Genomic DNA, 19,719 nt, shown 5'->3' on the forward strand with positions numbered 1-19,719 from the left:
CTTAGTCAAGCAGCTGCTGCTTTTTTCCATCTCCACTGCTGGTTCATAGATTCCCATTGCACATTAGGATTCTTTCTTTTACTTGTAACTGTTAAAAATAAATAATAAAAAATACCAGAACTTTACTGAAACAATGAAAGAAGGTAGTGAGAGATTAAAAAGAAAAAAGAAAAATCATCCCAAAGACCTTGATGGCATGATGGCCCAGTTGCATTGCAAGGAAATCAGGTAACTGAAACTGCCCTTATTCATTTGAATTACCACATTCCAATTTCATGTTGAGACATGTTTAATGTGCGCATAAATAGGACTACAACTAGGAGAATCCATTCAATCTTGATCCAAGATGTTGCTAAATGAAGACTAGGTGCCTTCCTTACTGTCTTATTACTTTCCCTACAGTAGCAAGCAGCGTGGAGTACAAAGGTCCAATCTGCTCACTGGCAAAGAGCAGTGGCAATAAATAAGGAGATTTGAAGAGAGCAGCAGGTTTCTAAGCCCTAGGCATCCAAGCGACAAAGTGGGCTGTCATATACCATCTGCAGATTGACTTTGTGACCAACTAATTCCCGGATGTTATTGATGCCATACTTGATCATGGTGGGTCTGGAAGAGAACAGAGAAAAGTCTCACAAAGAATTTGTTGGAAAAAAATTAACTATAAGTGGACACCCTTTCAAAACAGCAGACAATCTGAAGCAATTGCTAACTACTCCCCCTCCCTGCAAAAGACAATAATAATGCACTGAATCACAATGGAAACTCAAGGTAAAGGGCAAGTAACACATGGGCAATTAGAATGGAATTCACAATATAATGTCCATCTGTCTCCCCCCACCCACTGGGGGTCTATCGTACTCTACAAGGACCATCCTTTGGACTGAAATCCTATAGACCAAGGCACTGATCTAATCTAGTCTGATCTAAAACATTATATCTGTACAAAGGAAGTGGATAAATTTTTACAAGGGTTGGATATCATCCTTCCTATACTGGAGATATTTAATTGGTTCAAATATAATGATTTCTTAAATAGGATTTTATTTAGACAAATGCTTATATATTGTATCAATATACTGTGTTCTTTGAGAGTGAAGGTTTGTTCCCTGAGATTGTGGTTTGGTTTCTGAATGTTTCATTACCAGACTAGGTAACGTTTTCAGTACAGTTTAGGGGGGTGTCAATGTCAGCGTTTTTCTGTCAGAGCTTCAGTTGTGGGTATGTCATGTGAGGGTCTTGTGATGGGTCAGTGGGAGTCATGAGTGAGAGTCTAGTGATGGGTAGGTTACATCAGGTGAGGGTCATTGGGAGGTGAACTGCTGGGGGGCTAGTGTGGGTTGGTTGAGGTCAGTGCTGTCTTTGGCTGGCTCTGCAGTTGTGTTCTTATCTTTTTTTTCCAGAATGACTCTTTAGTTCTCTTAATGTACAATTTGTCTTTGTTAACTGAGATGGACTTTAATAGTTGTTCTTGTATTGTTTAAATAAATCTAAATTGAAAATTGAAAATTGAAGCTTCCCATAGATTAGTTTCATCTGCTAATTATCCTAGAAAGGGATCATATGGGTTATGGGAAGGTACTTCATAGTTTCTCTCACAAATATTGGACTTGAGAGGCTTCTGGCAGGCCCAGACAGCACAAAGCAGCTTAAGTGATTCTCCAAGACACCCACCGTTCCAGAGACAGACCCCAGGCAATGACAGACACCCCATCAGGCAGGCCCATAGGCAGCAGCATTTCTGGGCGGAAGACTCCTGAATTTCCCACTTCGACCCATTTCTTCAATCCTGAAAAAAATGAAAATATTTATAGTCAAGCTGACAAAGTGGGAATGGGGGTAAACGAAGCCAAGGATTTCAGGTTACTGAGTAGACCTCAAGCCTGGTTACAACAATCCATTCAGCACTTTCTGTTGGGATCCTGGGCAATATAGAAATGCAGGTCCCTCCTTGACAAAGAGAGGCAGAAAGGAATGTCAGCTTGGTGGTTGAAGGGATAGTTGACAGGCCAAAGTCTCTAATTCCAAACAATGGTCTGAAATGGTGTAAAACAGGACAAGATAGCCATATCCATCTCTTGCTCAATTTTCTTCAAGATTAAATCAAGAACAGATTTCTTAAGCCTTGACTAATTACATCAGTTTTGGAAAGCAAAATAAAAGTTTGGGTCCAAATTTTCTGATGTATTTGTATTTCAAAGTTAATAAGACAATAATAATAATGATGATGATGATGATGATAATAGAACACAAGCATGGTATAAAAGGTATGCTTCTGAAGCCTAAATTGCTTGGATACTAATTCTAGGAGTGTTCTGTAGTATCTTTGACTGCCAAAGTATCTAGCAAACAAAACGATGTTCGATTATGAAGCTCTCAGGATTTAGAAATTCAAGAATCCTTAAAAAATGAGATTTTAACCAGTGCAGAAAAATTAAGGATTTTTGCTTCCTTCTTTAGCTTCTTATACGTTCTGCCCCTTCCTCTGAAATAGCTTGAAATGAATTAGGGTTTTCAAGCACTTTTATTTATTTATTAGCTGAACAGCCATACGCCAAAGAGAATATGGTATTTGTTATATTTCATAAGGGGCAGGGGAAATGAGGTCTAAATGAGCTATCCATTTAAACCGAAAGACTGAAAACATTATCATTGTGTTCTAAAAACTTTTGTTTATGGGGATATATTTCTTTTAACTATCAAGAACCTCAAAGAGGAACCCCAACAAACATGACAACAAAGTTTGCTTTCCAAGTGTATTAACATAGTGGAAATGTGTCCTCCATTATAGTGCATTCTCAATTTTTTGCAATTATGTGAGTTGTAAAGGCTGAATGGCTGAAATGAAAGCAGTTGGAATTCTTTCTTAAGACAACAGGTATGGCAACTGATGCCTTCTTGACTGAAGTGAAAGCAAACATTTTCTATAGGTAAGAAAGTAAGCTGAAAACAGACTCACTGGTATTTCCTCAAAATATTTGCTTTAATTATTACCGGTGCTTTGCACGGTTGATCTTTATTGCCAAACTGTAGATCAACTAAGTTGTTTGTGAAAAGAGTTTAATTTGAAGAGGGGAGAGCATTCATGTTCTGCCATAGACAAAACTACACTTTCAACTACACAATTCTTTTGTTTTATATATCTTTTTTTTTTTAAATCACCTTGATGGTAGCTGAAAACCTCCATGCTGGGCTCTGTGTAAGGATTGTAAGCAGGCTTGAAGCGCAGTTGTGTGATTCCTGTTACAGAGAAAGAAGAAGCTGGTTTCTGGGAAAAGGAAAAACAACACCTAAAAAGCTCATTGCCTAAACCGCTGCCCATTGACCTTCTGCCATCTCTTACCCAGTTTGGTGAAGAATTCTTTCAGGACACCCATAAGGTCCCCTAGTGTCAAACCATAATCAGCCACCACACCCTCAATCTGGTGGAACTCTGCCAGATGTGTAGCATCCAGTGTCTCATTCCTGAAGACACGATCAATGGAGAAGTATTTGGTTGGTGTGAACTTCTCCTGTAGTAGAAGCAATTATCATAGCTTGATATTTTCATTTGATTCAAATATTCAGTTTTATGATTATCAAGTTCAATCAGCTTTAAACCCACAAATATTTTGTAACAAAGATGTAAGTATTCTTCAAACTGCAAAAGAAAAGCCCCTAGTATTTACCTGCTGTGCCAGCTGATAGAGCATCCGGGCACTGACGGCTGTGGTGTGTGTCCGAAGAAGATTCTTCCTAGCCTCTTCCAGTTTCCATTCATATTTGTAACTGAAAGCAAGAAGGGAATAGATTAACATAAAATGCAGGAATTGGAGGAAGCAATTCATATGAGTTACATGACTTGAGGAATCAGCATAAATGTGATTTCTCTGCAGAACAAGAAAAAACAAGTCGATTTACTAGACCTAATGTTTAAAAATTCTCTATTAGACATGTGGGACTTTTTCCCCTAGTTATATGTCTTGGTGGCACAGTAGTTAAAAAACAGTCTTGCAGGGAAACTCTGCCCACAGCCTGGAATTCAATCCTGATGGGGCTCCAGGTTGACTCATCCTTCCAAGGAGTAAAATAAGGACCCAGATTATTGGAAACATTATGCAAATAATGACAGCATTGTAAATCATCCAGAGAGTTGTGTAAAGAACTATGGGGCAATATGTAAATCTAAATGGTATTGCTATATAATAACACGTTTACAAAACCAGTTCCAAAAGCCGCTAGGATTCCATTACTGAATTTATATATCAGCATCAAATCTCCCCTCTTTCTCTAATGACACAGTTTTCACAACAAATTATCTCCCTTCATGTTCTAGACTCAGTAACAAGAAAAAAGTCCTTCCATACCAGCTGTTGCACTGAACTCTCCACAACAATTATTCATTCTTTTCTACTGCCTGGTTTGCACGATGTCAGGACAAAGCATGTTAATGAACTCACCCTTGAGAACCATACCCTCCTTGTGAATGCACCCGCTTTACTCTCTTCAAATAATCCATGGGAAAGTTATTTGCTTCAGCAGGCTCTGAAATAAATTAAACTTGTAAAAAAGTATCCAGACATGCAAATGCTCCATATGCAGTCAGAAAGAGCAAGAAGTATTTATAGCTGTTGCCTTCATCACTGTCAAGGCAAGAACATAAAAACTATACTGCAACTATTATTTCCCACAGAAAAATGGTTGCCACATCCTAGAATATTTACAGAAAGCATCTTAAAAAGAATAATTTCTATAGAACCCAACCTTTTGGATTAAAAAATAGATCTGGAATTATGTGAAAATATGCATTACAACTTTTCAAAAAGTCATAGTCAAAGTCATAGGGAGCATACTCATCCACCAAATGATAAAAAGTTAGATTTTGAATATTTAAACTGGGATAAATGTGAATACTGGATTTATTGAAAAAGGAGTACTGGGGTGGGAAGGGAAATGAAAGCAATGGACTTTTTCTACTGTCCAAAGAAAGGGTAATTCTATGGAATGGAAGGGACAAAGAGAAGTTGATGGATGTTTATCTTGACTTCGGGCTTGCAGTGTTAATAGCAGACTACACTGTAGGATTGCCATTAGCTACTTTCTTATACAGCTAATTTTATTTTTACTCCTTCCTTATGTTGGCAGGTTCCACAAATGAAGCTGTTTGATTCGTTTCCACAGCATGCAGAAAACATCCAAAATTCTCCAATGTTGATTGCTCAATTTGTAAAAATACACTTAGAACAATTTAAAATGGCAGCTACACATTTTAGTTGAGAACCAAGTGACCCCGAGATACATGTGCCTGATCAGATTTCTGTAGCAACTGCATAGGAATCTACAGCTCCAAGTCAACCTTAAAAGGAGACCAAACTTATATTCTTCACCCTGATATAACAAGAGATAAAAGTTGTTATATTTTAGACAAACAATGGAACCAACCCTTCATAAAGAAAGTGTCATGCTGGTCCCGGGCTGGATGCTGCTGTGGTTGAAAGAGGGCATCAAAGTTCCAGAAGGAGCTCTCAATGAAATTGTTGGTGGGCATTTCTGTGAAACTGAAGAGGGAAACAAAATATTAAGGGAATGGGTCCCAGCCCAGGACTAGCTTATACTCTGACATCAGCACAAGGGAAAAACATCACACGTAGCCACAATAGCCACCAGAGGGAACTTGCTCTAGCCAAAGTATTCTGTTACTTCTCAGAGGAAATTATATTCACCCAATTAACAAAAATAAATTAATTAGATTTTCCTAGCAGCCATTATTTTGTATACAATATTACTGAATCCTAAAGATGAGTATGTTTCAGATGACTCTTCTCCTCCCCATATATTATTTGGTACTTACCCCATTTCAAGGAAGATCTGCCGAAACTGAGTGCGGACCTTCAGCAATGGATGGAGGTGACCGCTTTCAGGCATAATGCCCAGTGCCTCGAAATTGTACGACTTGAATTTTAAATCTCTCCAAGAACCACTGCGAGGATTGAGAGGGGGAAGGGGGACAGGAAGAACATGAGGAATATAATTAATTTAGTAAGAGGATGTGATTTCTTTGAGTAGAGATTCCATTTTAACAATGTATCTTCATTAAAATAACACACTCATTTTTAAAACTTCACATAAAGGCAACATAAACACAATTGAAAACAGAGAGGTAAGAATTTTGCTAGGAAGGGTTTGAAGTTATGAATCCATTTTAGCATCCCGTCAGCTGTAAGACTGTGTTGGGTGAAGCAAACATTTTTTTTAACCAAGGTCCACATATAGAAATCAAAAGCAAATTCCAGACAGAAATGACAATTTGTAGGCCCAGATTCAAGCTTAACCAGGACCATACTATAAGAGACACCAGAGTTACTTACTTGGCAATCATCTCCGGTGTAAGATCTGTTTCTTGTTTAGCAATAGTCGTGCTAAAAGCACTTCCTTTTTTAATCCAATATGTCTTTATGGTTCTAAAACGAAACACAAATTTGATGCATCATCTCTTGAGAAGAGGGCAGAATCATTCAAAGTTCTATTGCAAAGAGTATTTCATGAGAGCTTTGCAAACTACAATTCCTTAAATTAATAAATCACACATGAACATATGTGTGATTCTATTCATACGATTCTGTAGTGAGCATGAAAGTATATTGCCTTTAAAATTAATCAAATCAATAAGAAACATATGTGAAACAAAAAAAAAATGTTGGTGAAAACTCCAGAAGGAATGAATTGTCAACACAAGTAGTAGGAATTAATGAGAAAGACAGATCCATTCATCCATTTTCAAATCCCGACAGTCAAAGATTTTTTCATCCAGTCCCCCAGACCATGCTCCTTGTTGGAAAAAGTGAGAATCTAAATGAAGTAAGTAACTGCAGAGGGACTATCTCTTTTCTTGAATGCTTTGCAATATTATCCAAAGCCTGAAACAGAATTACCTAGGAAACGTAATCTAAGAAACTGGTATGAAGAGTTTACATAACAAAAGGTATATTGAGTCTTCGGAGAGGGGCGGCATACAAATCTAATAAATTATTACTATTATTACTATTATTACTATTATTATTATTATTATTATTATTATAGATATTAGCATTGAAACTCACACTTCTGCTAAGAGTTTTCGTTTCTTCAGTTCATTTTTATCTTTCTCTTCTAAACAGTTAGCTTCTCCCTTCTGAACTTGAAGCAGCTTTTCCCTTACAGTGTCCTGAACAGATTCCACCTAAGAGAGAAAAGAAACTGGATAGAAATGCAAGGTTCTCACTATCATCCTGTTTTTCTTGGATTCAAAAGTAAAAAGGCAATTCTGACTTTAGCTTGTTCTTAAATATGTACTATTTTTGTTCTAGTTTGGAGGATGAGGGAGCAAAAATATAATGCTGCAAAAATGGGAACCCCAGACAAATAGAAATTTTGATTACTCACTGCCTGGAATATCCGAGGGCCATTTTCTGAGCTCTTGTCTAGCCGGATCCATTTGTTGGACATTGCTTTACTGAATCCCACCTTTCCGCTTGGCAACTTCTAGAGTAAAACAAGGAAAACATTATCCCATCAGATCAGAAGACATACAATCAAATCAGCAAAAAAGAAGTTACTTAAATTTAGATCCATACTAAGTATGGATCCACAGCAAATAGCATCAAACAAATATTTTCTCAGTAAAGTTTAATACAGTAAGTATAAAGAGATGAGGATTTTTTTTTACCATGAGTTCACTCTGAAGCAGACCCTCAGAGGGGATGCTATTAAATACTCGGACCTCGTGGCTCCCTTCGTGAATAATCTCTTGGCCCTCAGGTGTCAACTCCCACGTTTTGGATGTACGTTGCTCAGCCTCGATCACCTAAAAAGAACATCAAAAACATCTTCCTTGGCAAAAAAGAAAAAAATAGGGAAAAAGCCAAGAGGGCTGTGTTTGATAAAAGAATCATAAGTCTGTCGAGTTCTTAGAAAGTTTCAAAGTACTTTGGCACTTCTGCTGACTTGCAGTACCTACTTGGATTGTGGGTGAGAAAAATAACATTTGTACCTAAAGTTTCACAAAACCAAATGGCTAACATTTTTATAAGAAAGCATATCCATGAACTTAGAATATTCTTGCTTAGTTTTACTCCTATCATTTATATGAATTCTTCACATTTTGCCATATGAAATTCCCACCTGTAAATTGAAGTCCTCTCAGTGAGAATTAGGCAACAGTTACATGTGGGAATATTTAAGGACAATCTGAATGCACATACCAGGGCCAAGTTAAAATATTAAGTTTTCTTATCAGCATTCTTAGAATAATCTTCCACTGCAATTTCCTTTTCTGAACTAATCACTCTTCAATCATAATAAGATCAGTTTTAATCAAATGTAATTGTGGAACTGGAAATATTTATGATGAGGTTAGAACTATCAAATCTAGGCTGCTAATGAGTATTATATGGAAGGAAAGAGGTTTTAAAAAAAACTTTGCAGGTATCTAGTATTGTTTGGTTTTTTGGCAGCTCAGATTTAGTAGCTGCTGGTGGGTAAGGTATAGTATATCAGATTTTAAGTTCTTAATTGGGACAGATGTTAAGTGAATTTCGCCGCATTTTATGACCTTTCTTGCCACAGATGTTAATCACTACAGTTGTTAACTTAATAGTATGGCTTCCCCACTGACTTTGCTTGTCAGACTATCACAAAAGGTGATCACATGACCCTGGGACATTAGAAACATAAACACGACTTAGTTGCCAAGCATCTGAATTTTGATCACATGACCATGGCGATGCTGCAAGTTTGAAAAACAGTCATAGGTCACTTTTTTCTGTGCCGTTGTAACTTTGAATGGTCACTAAATGAACTGTTATAACTTGAGGACTATACCTGGGTTCCTACCAGTGCGGTAGGTGACAGAAGCAAAATCGCATGTGGGATGCATGCACAGGCACGCCTGAATGAAGAGGATACGTGTGCAGCGCATTGGTTTGCAGGTAAGTGCAACCCACTGCTGCCTGTACTATATTTCTTCTTCCCTTCATTCTTCTAAATCAGCGTTTCCCAACCGGTGTGCCGCGGCACACTAGTGTGCTGCGAGACAACGTCAGGTGTGCCGCGGCGAGAGGCGGCGGAGGAGAGTGGGCGGATCGGGCGGGCAATGGGGCAGGGCGGAGACGCCAGGGGCGCGTTTGGCCGGAGGCACCTACTGCCGCACCTCCCTGCCCCTGCCTCCCCACGGTGCCTCCGGCCAAACGCGCCCCTGGCTTCTCCGCCCTGCCCCATTGCCTGCCCGATCCGCCCACTCTCCTCCGCCGCCGCCTCCTGCCTTGGGGCGAGCAATCCTGGAGTCCGGGACCGTGTGGCTTTGCGCCATGAAGAGAAAAAGGCCGACTTTTCCCTGCTGCCGTTTTCTCTTCATGGCGCAAAGCCACACAGTCCCGGACTCCCGGATCGCTCGCTTCTCCGGTCAGCAAAGCCATCTGCCCAGGAAAGCGCCGCGCTGGCCGGAGAAGCGAGCGATCCGGGAGTCCGGGACTGTGTGGCTTTGCACCATGAAGAGAAAACGGCCGACTTTTCCCTGCTGCCGTTTTCTCTTCATGGCGCAAAGCCACACAGTCCTGGACTCCCGGATCACTCGCTTCTCCGGTCAGCAAAGCCATCTGCCCAGGAAAGCGCCGCGCTGGCCGGAGAAGCGAACGATCCAGGAGTCCGGGACTGTGTGGCTTTCGGCCGGGCTAACGGGAGGCGGCGCGAGGCCGGGCGCTGGGGACGTCTGGGAGGGCGAGGAGGCTGATGGCTGCCGCGCACTCCACTCTCTCTCCAGCTCTCTCTCACTCTTTCTTTTTCTCTCTGTTGCTGGCGTGGTGAACGAGAGAGAAAGAGAGAGAGAGAAAAAGGAGGGGAGAGAGAATGAGAGAAAGAAAGCAAGAGAGAGAGAGAAAGAAAGGGGGTAAGGAGGGAGAGGGAAAGACATAGAGGGAGGGAAGGAGGGAGAGAGAAAGAGAGCCAAAAAGAGAGGAAGGAAGAAAGAGGGATGGAGAGAAAGAAGGGAAGGAAGGAAGAGAGAGAAAGAAAGAGGGAGGGAGAAATAGAGTGAAATGGAGGAAGAGATATTTTTTTTGTCCAAACTTTTCTTTAGCCCCCCCGCCCCCCCTTCAGTGTTCCCCAGAATTTTGAAAACATGAATAATGTGCCGCGGCTCAAGAAAGGTTGGGAAACACTGTTCTAAATGAATCTGAAATAAATCAGATTCATTTAGAATCTGATGAAATTCTAGCAATCTAGTTAGCATTGTGTACATGTTCAATCATAATATGAACTATTCCAAAGGTGCTTTTTCAGAAGGCAACTGAACTTTTTTTAAAAAAGTGTTTCACTTGCCATCTAAGAAGCTTCTCCAAGAAAAACAATAAAGTCCAGTTGCCTCCCGAATAAGCACCTTTGGAACAATCATTTAGCATTTAGACTTATATACTGCTTCATAGTGCTTTTACAGTCCTCTCTAAGCAGTTTACTGAATCAGCATACTGCCCGCAACAATCTGGGTCCTCATTTTATCCACCACTGAAGGATGGGAGGCTGAGTTAACCTTGAGACGACAGGGAGATTTGAATTGCTGAACTACAACTAGCAGTTAGTTACGGTAGTGCAGTGGTTAGAGTTCAGCACTGCAGGCTACTTCAACTAGCCTGCAGTGCTGAACTCTAACCACTGCACTACCCCAGCTCTATGACCAGGATGACTGAAAATCTCCCTAGACATAATACGAACTATGAACATAACCATACATGAAGAGGCAACTGACTTATTCTCCAAAGCATAAGAAGCCTGTTAGAGACCCAACCTGGAAGTAAGGAGAATTTGTCTGACATTGCGAGCAATTAATTAGTGGAAATTTTGCCTCCTGGAGTTGTGGGTGCTCCATTACTGGAGATTTTCAAAAATAGACAGGACAACCATTTGACCAGAATGGCAGAAGGTTGACTAGAAGACTTCCGAGGTACCTTCCAGGCCCCATGATTCCATGTTCTATAACCACAAGAGACCCCTTATTTTACTGACTTTGTCTCCCATCATGACATAATACTGCTCCAATAAACATGGATTGTTGACCTTTAATTAAAAGTATTCCTTTCATATTTGACTAGGACCAGGAGCAAAGCAAGATGTAAGGCAGGCTGAGGATCCTAGCTTCCCTTATCCTGTGTGTCATATCAAGGCCCCTTCCTTCACTCAAGACATATGCTATAGCTTTATCACTTCAATCAATAAGGACTGTGTTAATGCCATAAAAGCTGTTATTACCACTTATCAGATTTATTATCCAATGCTACATCAACAGCTGCATAGGATCTTTTCAAACAGCAAAGACATTATAAAGAACTGGTGGCATGCAAAAAAAATCACAAAACCCACAATTCATTCTTGATTTCATTCTGATACTGCAGAGGTTACATGTTCTCCAGTTTAAGTCTGACACTGCCCACTAGGCTCATTCAAATGCATAATGCAATGAGATGCTTCCTCTTAAGAGAGAAAGATCTGCACCCACTAAGATCACCACAGAATCAATTCAAAGAATTAAAAGACAGCATTATATCAGTCATTTTAATTGTGCCATTTTGGGGGGTTTCCATGACACATCAGACCATAACCACAAAGGCTTTGATTCACATAAAATGTTAAGACTGCAAAGTGGTGGACTAATTTGGTAAAATAATTAAGGCACCAAGCTAGAAACTAGGACACTGCAAATTCTAGTTCTGTCTTACTGGAGGAAACCAGAGCCAGTCACTCATTCAAAGCCCATGGAAGAAAGAATTGGCAAACCACTAAATAAAATCTTTGCCAAGAAAATTGCAGGCACTTGTTCTGGCAATCCCCCAGAGTCGACAAAAGCGTGAAAGCATAAAGCAAAGAGTTTGTGTGGTACAGCGCCTGGTTTGCAAACGCTGTCAGAATCAGCTGAGGGGAGCTATCTGATGGTCCCCCCTCCCTTACAACTCTTGGAGTAGTCTTGGGCAGCACAATCCCATGGATGCAATCTATGAACCAATGACATTGGTCGGCATAGCTTTAGCTTGCGTAGCCCATTGGCTGACAACGGATAGACCCTCCCCTTTCTGCCGCAAGAGGTTTGGCCCCTCATCCACTCTGCGTGGCGCCACTCAGGGGGGCGTGGTCTGGCGCAGCAGCTCTGTCTTCTTACCTCTCCCAGCGCTTGGAGGCTCTTCACGGCCCCGACCAAGACTTGGTGTTCCAGGCCAAGCGCTGTTGCTGCTTCCAGGCTACAAAGTCCGGCTTCTCCATCGGCTGCCACCTGCTCCAGCCTCTGTAAAAACAACTCTACTGTTGAACCAGGGCCTGTCGCGGCTGCCGCCACGGTGGGAGACATCTTCCCGACCGTCTCTTACGAGAGCTTCCGGTGATAACCGGAAGCGGAAGTAATGACTAGTGCACAATTTTTAAAATCTGGGCCTGCCTAGCCTCTCTTTACAAAGACTCGCTGGCTTTTCCCCACGGAAACCAGCGGGCTATAGAGGCGCAGTCGTTATCCAATGACTCGTCCACCATATGCTCAGAGCGGGAAATATTTCAGTAGTTAATGATTCAAAAGATGAATGTTTCCGTTTTTTCACATAGCATGGGTGGGCATTCGCCAAGCCAGCTAGATTTATTTATTTATAAATTTATTTAGAAGCTAAACGTACCCAATCGCAGGTAAAGCATGCAGTGCAATATGTCGTTATTGTGTTTCGTACAAAAACAGCCACGCAAAAACATTCCTCACACGTGAAAAGACGGTTCCTTTGTTGATTGTCTGGTTTAAAAGCTCTCCTTGCATTTCCTCAGAAGTCTTAAATCTCTTCTGAAGGCAAGCAGTTATCCTGGTGAATTGCTTTTCTTGTCAGAAGTTTCTCCTTCCCAAATAACAATGCAAAAGCTAAAAACTGCTAAAAAGAAGCCTATCATCTTTACTAATTTACTAAAACCAAGATAAAATGGAGAAAAGATATTCCTGGGCCAAATTATTGAGTTCTGACTACAAATCAGGTTTTTAGATTATATGATTAAATATGTATCCTTTGCATATTGCACTAAATATGGTCTATTAAGTAAATCATATTAAACTAGATTCACACCACAAAATATGGTTTATAAACTTTTTCAAAAATACTCCAAAGAAAGAAATTGTCATGACAGAAGCTACACTTCATGAGAATCTTCCCATTACAGTAATTGAAATTTGGTTTTGTTAGTGAAATTCAGATGTTTTTCATAAGAAGGAGTTGGAGGCTGGGTATCTTGTTTTTCCAGTTGGGAAAAAAAACTTAATGAGGAAAACGCCTCGGAGTGAAAAATAATGAATGTTAAGTATTTCAGGCTCCAATTCAATTTATGACATATTTCTGCTTTTTAATTAGAGTAGAAAAGATATTAATTAAAGTAGAAAAGATCCTGATTTCAAATCTTTAGAACTATATGTAATAAAACTTGCCAGTTCTAGATGGGAGATGAATACAGTGTGTTCAGATAGGGACTCCTTTTACTGTACAGTATTTTAAATTCCATGGTGGGTCCTAAAGACCAACAACAGTTGTCATTTTTTTCTTTTTCAAAACAAAATCTGCTAATCAGGAAAAAGAAACATAATTATGGAATGCTTTTTGATACAAATTTTCCACTTGGAAGTACCCAGGATATATATTGTGCTAAGCCATAGTTTAATCAGTTTATTGAGTTAGCTAAATTTGTACATGCTAAACCAGTGATGGGGGACCCTTTTTTGCTCAGGTGGACATGTGCGTGTGCCCAAATCCATAATACAATGCCTTCTTGCCCTACACATGTGCGCACAATCCCCTTATACTGTTTTCCCACGCAGGAGCGCAGGCCTCAATGAAGCTTCCAGACTTTCTGTAGGCCTGCTGGTCCACTCTCCACCCTCCCCAGGCCTCAGGAAAGCCTCCTGGGAAGGGCAAAGCCTTGGTAGAGCACAAAATGGCCCAACGGGCCTACTGGAAGGTCATTTCTGAACTTCCAATAAGCCTGTTGGGTCTGTTTTTGCGATCCATGGGCTCCGGTGGCTTTGCTGAAGCCTGGGGAAGGAGAAAATGGTCTTCCCCCACCTTCCTGAAGACCAAAAATCAGCTGGCCAGTGCACACAGTGACATCACCTCCTGTGCCCTCAGATATGGCTCTGCATGCCATTGTGACGTGTGCCTCATCCGGAAAGGGCTGCGGCAAAGAGAAGCAGCCGCCATGTTGAATATTGTTTCTCTCAGCCACAGTTTTTTCTGGATGGGACTTACAGGAAAGCAGTGGCTCACAGCTGCTAAATTGTACAAGATACTCCCCTAGCATTGCAGAGAAAAGCAGCCGCTACTCCAGAGATCAGAAATGGAGGGGAGTAGACCATGAATATTGTACTCTGACAATAAAGATTTGAATTTAAGAGGGCCCCAGTCAAGCCTCGCCATGTGGTGGAAGCTGCACTGGAAGCTATGCATGGAACCCATGCATGGAAGCTGTGCGCAAAGCACATGCACGTGCTCACATTTTCAGCGAACCTGTGGTGGGATTATTTGAATCCCACCACTGGAATCTGAGATGTAATTGATGTGAGAGTAAGGGGGGGGAGTTTTTGTGCCCCGTCTTTTTCCACTGTGTTATATATATGTGATTCTCCAATGTGCCTCCTGATGTTCCTGCTTTGTTGATTTATCTGCCAATGCTCCTGTTTGTCTATCTCATTTACTGTAAATATATTTATATAAAACTGGTTCATATTAGCTTCTCTGACAATGACTGTGCAATTCCTGACAAGATTCTTAAGCCAAAAACAAATAATATATATTGAGAGATGTAATGGTTAAGGTCCTGGGCCAGAAAACAAGAGACTGTGACTTTTAGTCCCACGTTAGGCATGAAAACCAGCTGGGTAACTTTGGGCCAATCATTCTCAGCCCAACTCACTTCCACAGGGCGATTGTGGGGGAAACAGAAGGAGGAAGGAATATTAGCTATGTTTGCTGCCCTGGGTTATCTACAAAAATAGTAAAGTCAGGATAAAAAAATCATAAAAATTAAAAAATGACTAACTTGTATATACAAATTTCTGATTCTTGCAATTGAAATGTTCAAAACAATGACAGGCATCCCTCAACCTCTAACCAGTTGTTCACGAACAATTCAAAGTTACTATAGTCCCCTTCAAACACTGTATATAACCTGGTTCCAAAGTCCTTATTCCCTACCCTACCCTACCTGTTGTTTGACCCCATTTCAAACACTCAACAATTGGCTTGCATTTGCAGCACCCTGTGGTCATATGATCACAATTTTTTGGCAAAAACACCTCATGGCGAACAATGAATTTGAACAATGGGAACAACAGAATTCATGCTTAAAATGGGCTAAGAACTTTGGTTATATAGATAAATCAAGGGGAAAAACATGGCTGAAAGGGATGTAATTTACCTGTTACAGTTTAAACAAAATTATTTTAAAATTGATGCACCTTTGGTTTGACACTAGGGAAACTTTCTCAGATGTATTAATTTATGTTGGAAATGTGGAAAGTATGAAAGGTCATTTTATTATGCTTGTAGAAAAGCTAGAAAATATTATGGGGTGGATATATCAGAACAATTTGAAAAATATATTCAAATCAGACCGCAAAAATTATCATTAATGGAGAAATTACAGGCAGTTTTAATATAACAAAAGGAGATGGACAAGTTTATCCACTATCCCCCTTACTATTTATCGCTAGAAATGCTAATGTTTCAAATTCATGCAAACAAAGAAAATAAGGGTCTTAAAATCAGAGAACAAGAATCCAGGTGATTTGGTTTTTAATATAAAGGAACCGCTTGAAGGAGGATTGATATAATTGAAAGAAATAAACAAATTCAGAAATGTAGCAGATTTAAAAATAAATAAGCAGAAAACTAAAATAATAACCAAAAATTTAACAACTATACAAACTATTAGAAGAAAGTTTAGGAATTCAAGTAGTGAGGAAAGTAAAATATTTAGGGATAAATTTAACATTGAAATGTACTACAATTTGAACTACTCAAACAAATAGAAAAGAAATTAGAGAAATGGAATAAATGCGGAGAAGGGCGGCATACAAGTCTAATAAATAAATAAATAAATAAATAAATAAATAAATAAATAAATAAATAAATAAATAAACAAACAATATCTTTAATTGGAAGAATTTCAGCGGTTAAAATGTCTATTCTACTGTAAATTTTATATTATTTTTGAACAATATAAATTAAATTAGATTTAAGAAATAGTCTGAACAATTAAACAGAATAACAATTAAATTTATATGGGTAGGGAAAAGGTCCAGAATCTAATTGAAACATCTACAGAACAATAGGAACTGGGGGTGGGGGGTTGGGACTTCCACACTTCAAACTATACTATCAAGCATCAATATTATTGTGGTTAAAAGATTGGATACAAATTAAAAACAAAAGACCTTTTGACACTAGAGGAATATGACCTGCAATTAGGTTGGCACAGATTTCTCTGGGATGAGAAACATAGGACTCATTCATATTTCTGGAGACACAAAATTAGGGATTCAATTTGAGATTTGGACTAAAATTTAAAAAACATCACTACCCGAAAATACTGATTTGGTATTCAGGCCTGGAAGCTATAACACACCCCAACACAATGGATTTAAATAAAATTGTTACCTATTCAGAATTTTTAGAGGAAGGAGGAAAATTAAAATGAATCCAAAAATTGGAACAAGGAATTAAATTTGATTGGTGGCCCCACTTCCAAATTAAGACAAGACTAGAAAGAGATAACAGACAATTTGGAATACAAAGAGAAAAGTGAAAATTAGATAAAACCCTTTTAGCCCAAGACACAAAAATGATAACTAAATTATATAAATTTCTACTGAATTACAAAATGGAAGAGGAAATAGTGAAAGCAAATAAGATTAGTTGGGCCAAAAAGTTTGGATATACAGTACAGTGTTCCATCGATTTTTGTGGGTTTGAACTTCGTGAAAAGTCTATAACACAGTTTTTCAAAAATATTAATTAAAAAATACTTCACGGTTTCCCCCCCCTATACCATGGTTTTTCCCATCCAATGACATTATTATTATTATTATTATTATTATTATTATTATTATTTTATTAGATTTGTATGCTGCCCCTCTCTGGAGACTCAGAGCGGCTCATAACAACAAAACAGTACAAATCCAATGGTTAAAACAATTTAAAACCCTTAATATAGAAAACAATCATACATCTCATACAAGCCATACGTCATATGTCATCCCAAACTTTCGTCTGCCTTTAATAAATATTTTTTTAAATAAACTTTAATAAATAAACATGGCGAGTAATAATCTATTTTTTTTTCAATCTTTTTATTAATTTTTCATAAAATAGACAAACAGACATACGTACATTCAACATAAAAAGGTGGGGATGTATATTCCCCGCTTATCTCGAAAGTATAAATTTAAATACAGAAAAAAGAATACATAATTGAATATATAATTGAATATTAGAAAAAGTGATTTGTTAAACTTTTCATTAAAAAAAAAATTCTTCTCATAATAATTCTTAATATATAAACTAATTCTACTATACAGTATTTCTAAACCAAACTTAGTTTATCTAACACTATTATAACCTAAAAAAGATCTTATCCTTACCAAAACAATTACACATTTGTATCTTAATTTTCTATTATTTTTTCTTATTTATCCATATATAAACTTTGTTCCATGTTTCATAAAATTTCGTGTCTTCTTGATCATTTAAGCGTCTTGTCATCATATCCATCTCGGCGCAGTCCAATATTTTTGTGATAACTTCTTCTTCTTTGGGGATATTCTCCCCTTTCCAATTTTGCGCATATATAATCCTAGCCGCAGTTAAAATATGTATAATTAAATATAAAATTTCTTTCTTATAACTCTGATTTATAATTCCTAATAAATAGAATTCCGGGGTAATTTCTACATCTTGCTTTACTATTTCTTTCATTATTTTTTCTATCATCTTCCAATACATTCTGGCTTTGCTACATGTCCACCATTGGTGATAATAAGACCCTATCTCTTTCTTACATTTCCAACACATCGGGGAGGTTTTGGGAAACATTTTTGCTATCCTATTTGGTGGGAGGTGCCATCTATAAAATATTTTAATTTGATTTTCTTTTAGGGACACTGATTTTGTCATTTTCCAGTTATAAGTCCAGACTTTCTCCCATGTATCTATATCTATTTCTTTTCCAATATTTCTGCACCAGCTTATCATGTTGTCTTTTAAGGTCAGCTCTATGTTTTTATGTGATATCAAATATTTGTAAATTTTCCCTATTGTTTTAGTTTGATTAATAGTAATTAAATTACTTAATAAATTTTTATTCTTGTTAAAAATATAGAGCCTGCTATCTTTCTGATATCTAGATCGAATCTGTGCGTAATGCCACCAATCAATTATTGTCCCTTCCTCTTGTAGTTTAATCCTAGGTTTTAATTTCATTTGATCATTTAATAAATCCTTATATCTTATTATTTTCATATCTTTTATGGACTTTGGGTGTATTATTGCTTCTAAAGGGGCAACCCATTCAGGGATAGTTAAAAAATGGTTTTTCCTTATATCTTTCCAAACTTCTAATAAGTATTTTCTTAAAGTATGTCTTTTAAAATATGAGTGATTTTTATCTTTGTCATACCATATAAAGGCATGCCAACCGAGCAGAAGGTCATATCCTTCTAAGATTAGTATTCTTTTATCTTCTAAGATTATCCAATCTTTAATCCACGTTAGGTCGGCTGCCTGATAATATAATTTCCAATTAGGAAGTGCAAATCCTCCCCTTTCTTTAATATCTTCTAACATATTTATCTTTATTCTTGCTTTTTTCCCTTGCCATAAAAAGTAATAATCTAAATGGCTGCTAAGGGACTGGGAAATTGTAATTTAGGGGTTTAAAGTGTTAAGAGAAGGCTTGTGATACTGTTCATAGCCAAAAATAGTGTATTTACTTCCGCATCTCTACTTCGCGGAAATTCGACTTTCGTGGGTGGTCTCGGAACGCATCCCCTGCGAAAATTGAGGGAAGACTGTAACATTTACTTAGAACAATGGGATTCAATGTGGAATACAAGTTATAAAATGATTAAATCAGCATCTTAGAAAGAGAACCTATACAAAATATACTACAGTATAGGTGGCACTTTCCTCCGGCAAGACTGCCCAAAATGTATCCGAATCTTATGCCAAATTGTTGGAGATGTCAGTATAAAACCAGATCATATCACATATGGTGGACCTGTCCATATATTTTTTAAAAATTGTATAAAATCCAGCAGTTTCCGTGCTTGATCAAACAATGAAAAAACATCAATATATGATACTACACATTTTAACAGCAGCAAGGATCAGCATAGCGCAATATTGGAAACAAAAAGATACCCCAAGAGAAAGTATAATAATTAAGAAGATTATGGAATGTACAGAAATTGATATGATGACAATGAAATTAAAAGATAAAGAGGACTTGGAATATTGGCTGGAAAGGAGGGGGGGAAATAGATAAATAAAATATGCAGAATTGTTAATATCCAATTTGTTAATGGAAGCGGCATTTTGTATGTAATATGAGACTTTATCCACTGTAACTGGGTTGTAAAGAAAAGATACAACTAGAGGAAAAAGTAGAGAAATATGTAAGTTATACAAGCGTATTTTGTGTAAATTGTCG

The 19,719-nt window shown here is 38.2% G+C and overlaps 1 protein-coding gene across 1 annotated transcript; it reads right to left on the reverse strand.

Annotated features, from left to right (window-relative positions):
- Window positions 1-271: 271 nt before the first annotated feature.
- On the reverse strand, window positions 272-12,520 carry FARSA (phenylalanyl-tRNA synthetase subunit alpha). The gene is made up of 13 exons (XM_070741615.1): window positions 12,158-12,520; window positions 7,682-7,819; window positions 7,399-7,497; window positions 7,077-7,195; window positions 6,345-6,437; window positions 5,828-5,956; window positions 5,419-5,534; window positions 4,437-4,521; window positions 3,666-3,765; window positions 3,341-3,509; window positions 3,160-3,237; window positions 1,672-1,786; window positions 272-606 (listed from the first exon to the last, which is right to left on the reverse strand). Exons 1-13 carry the CDS (start codon window positions 12,341-12,343, stop codon window positions 501-503), a joined length of 1,533 nt encoding a protein of 510 aa, XP_070597716.1. The 5' UTR covers window positions 12,344-12,520; the 3' UTR covers window positions 272-500.
- Between the last annotated feature and the right edge of the window lie 7,199 nt (window positions 12,521-19,719).

The sequence above is a fragment of the Erythrolamprus reginae genome, chromosome 2 (assembly GCF_031021105.1).
Source record: "Erythrolamprus reginae isolate rEryReg1 chromosome 2, rEryReg1.hap1, whole genome shotgun sequence".
Taxonomy (NCBI): domain Eukaryota; kingdom Metazoa; phylum Chordata; class Lepidosauria; order Squamata; family Dipsadidae; genus Erythrolamprus; species Erythrolamprus reginae.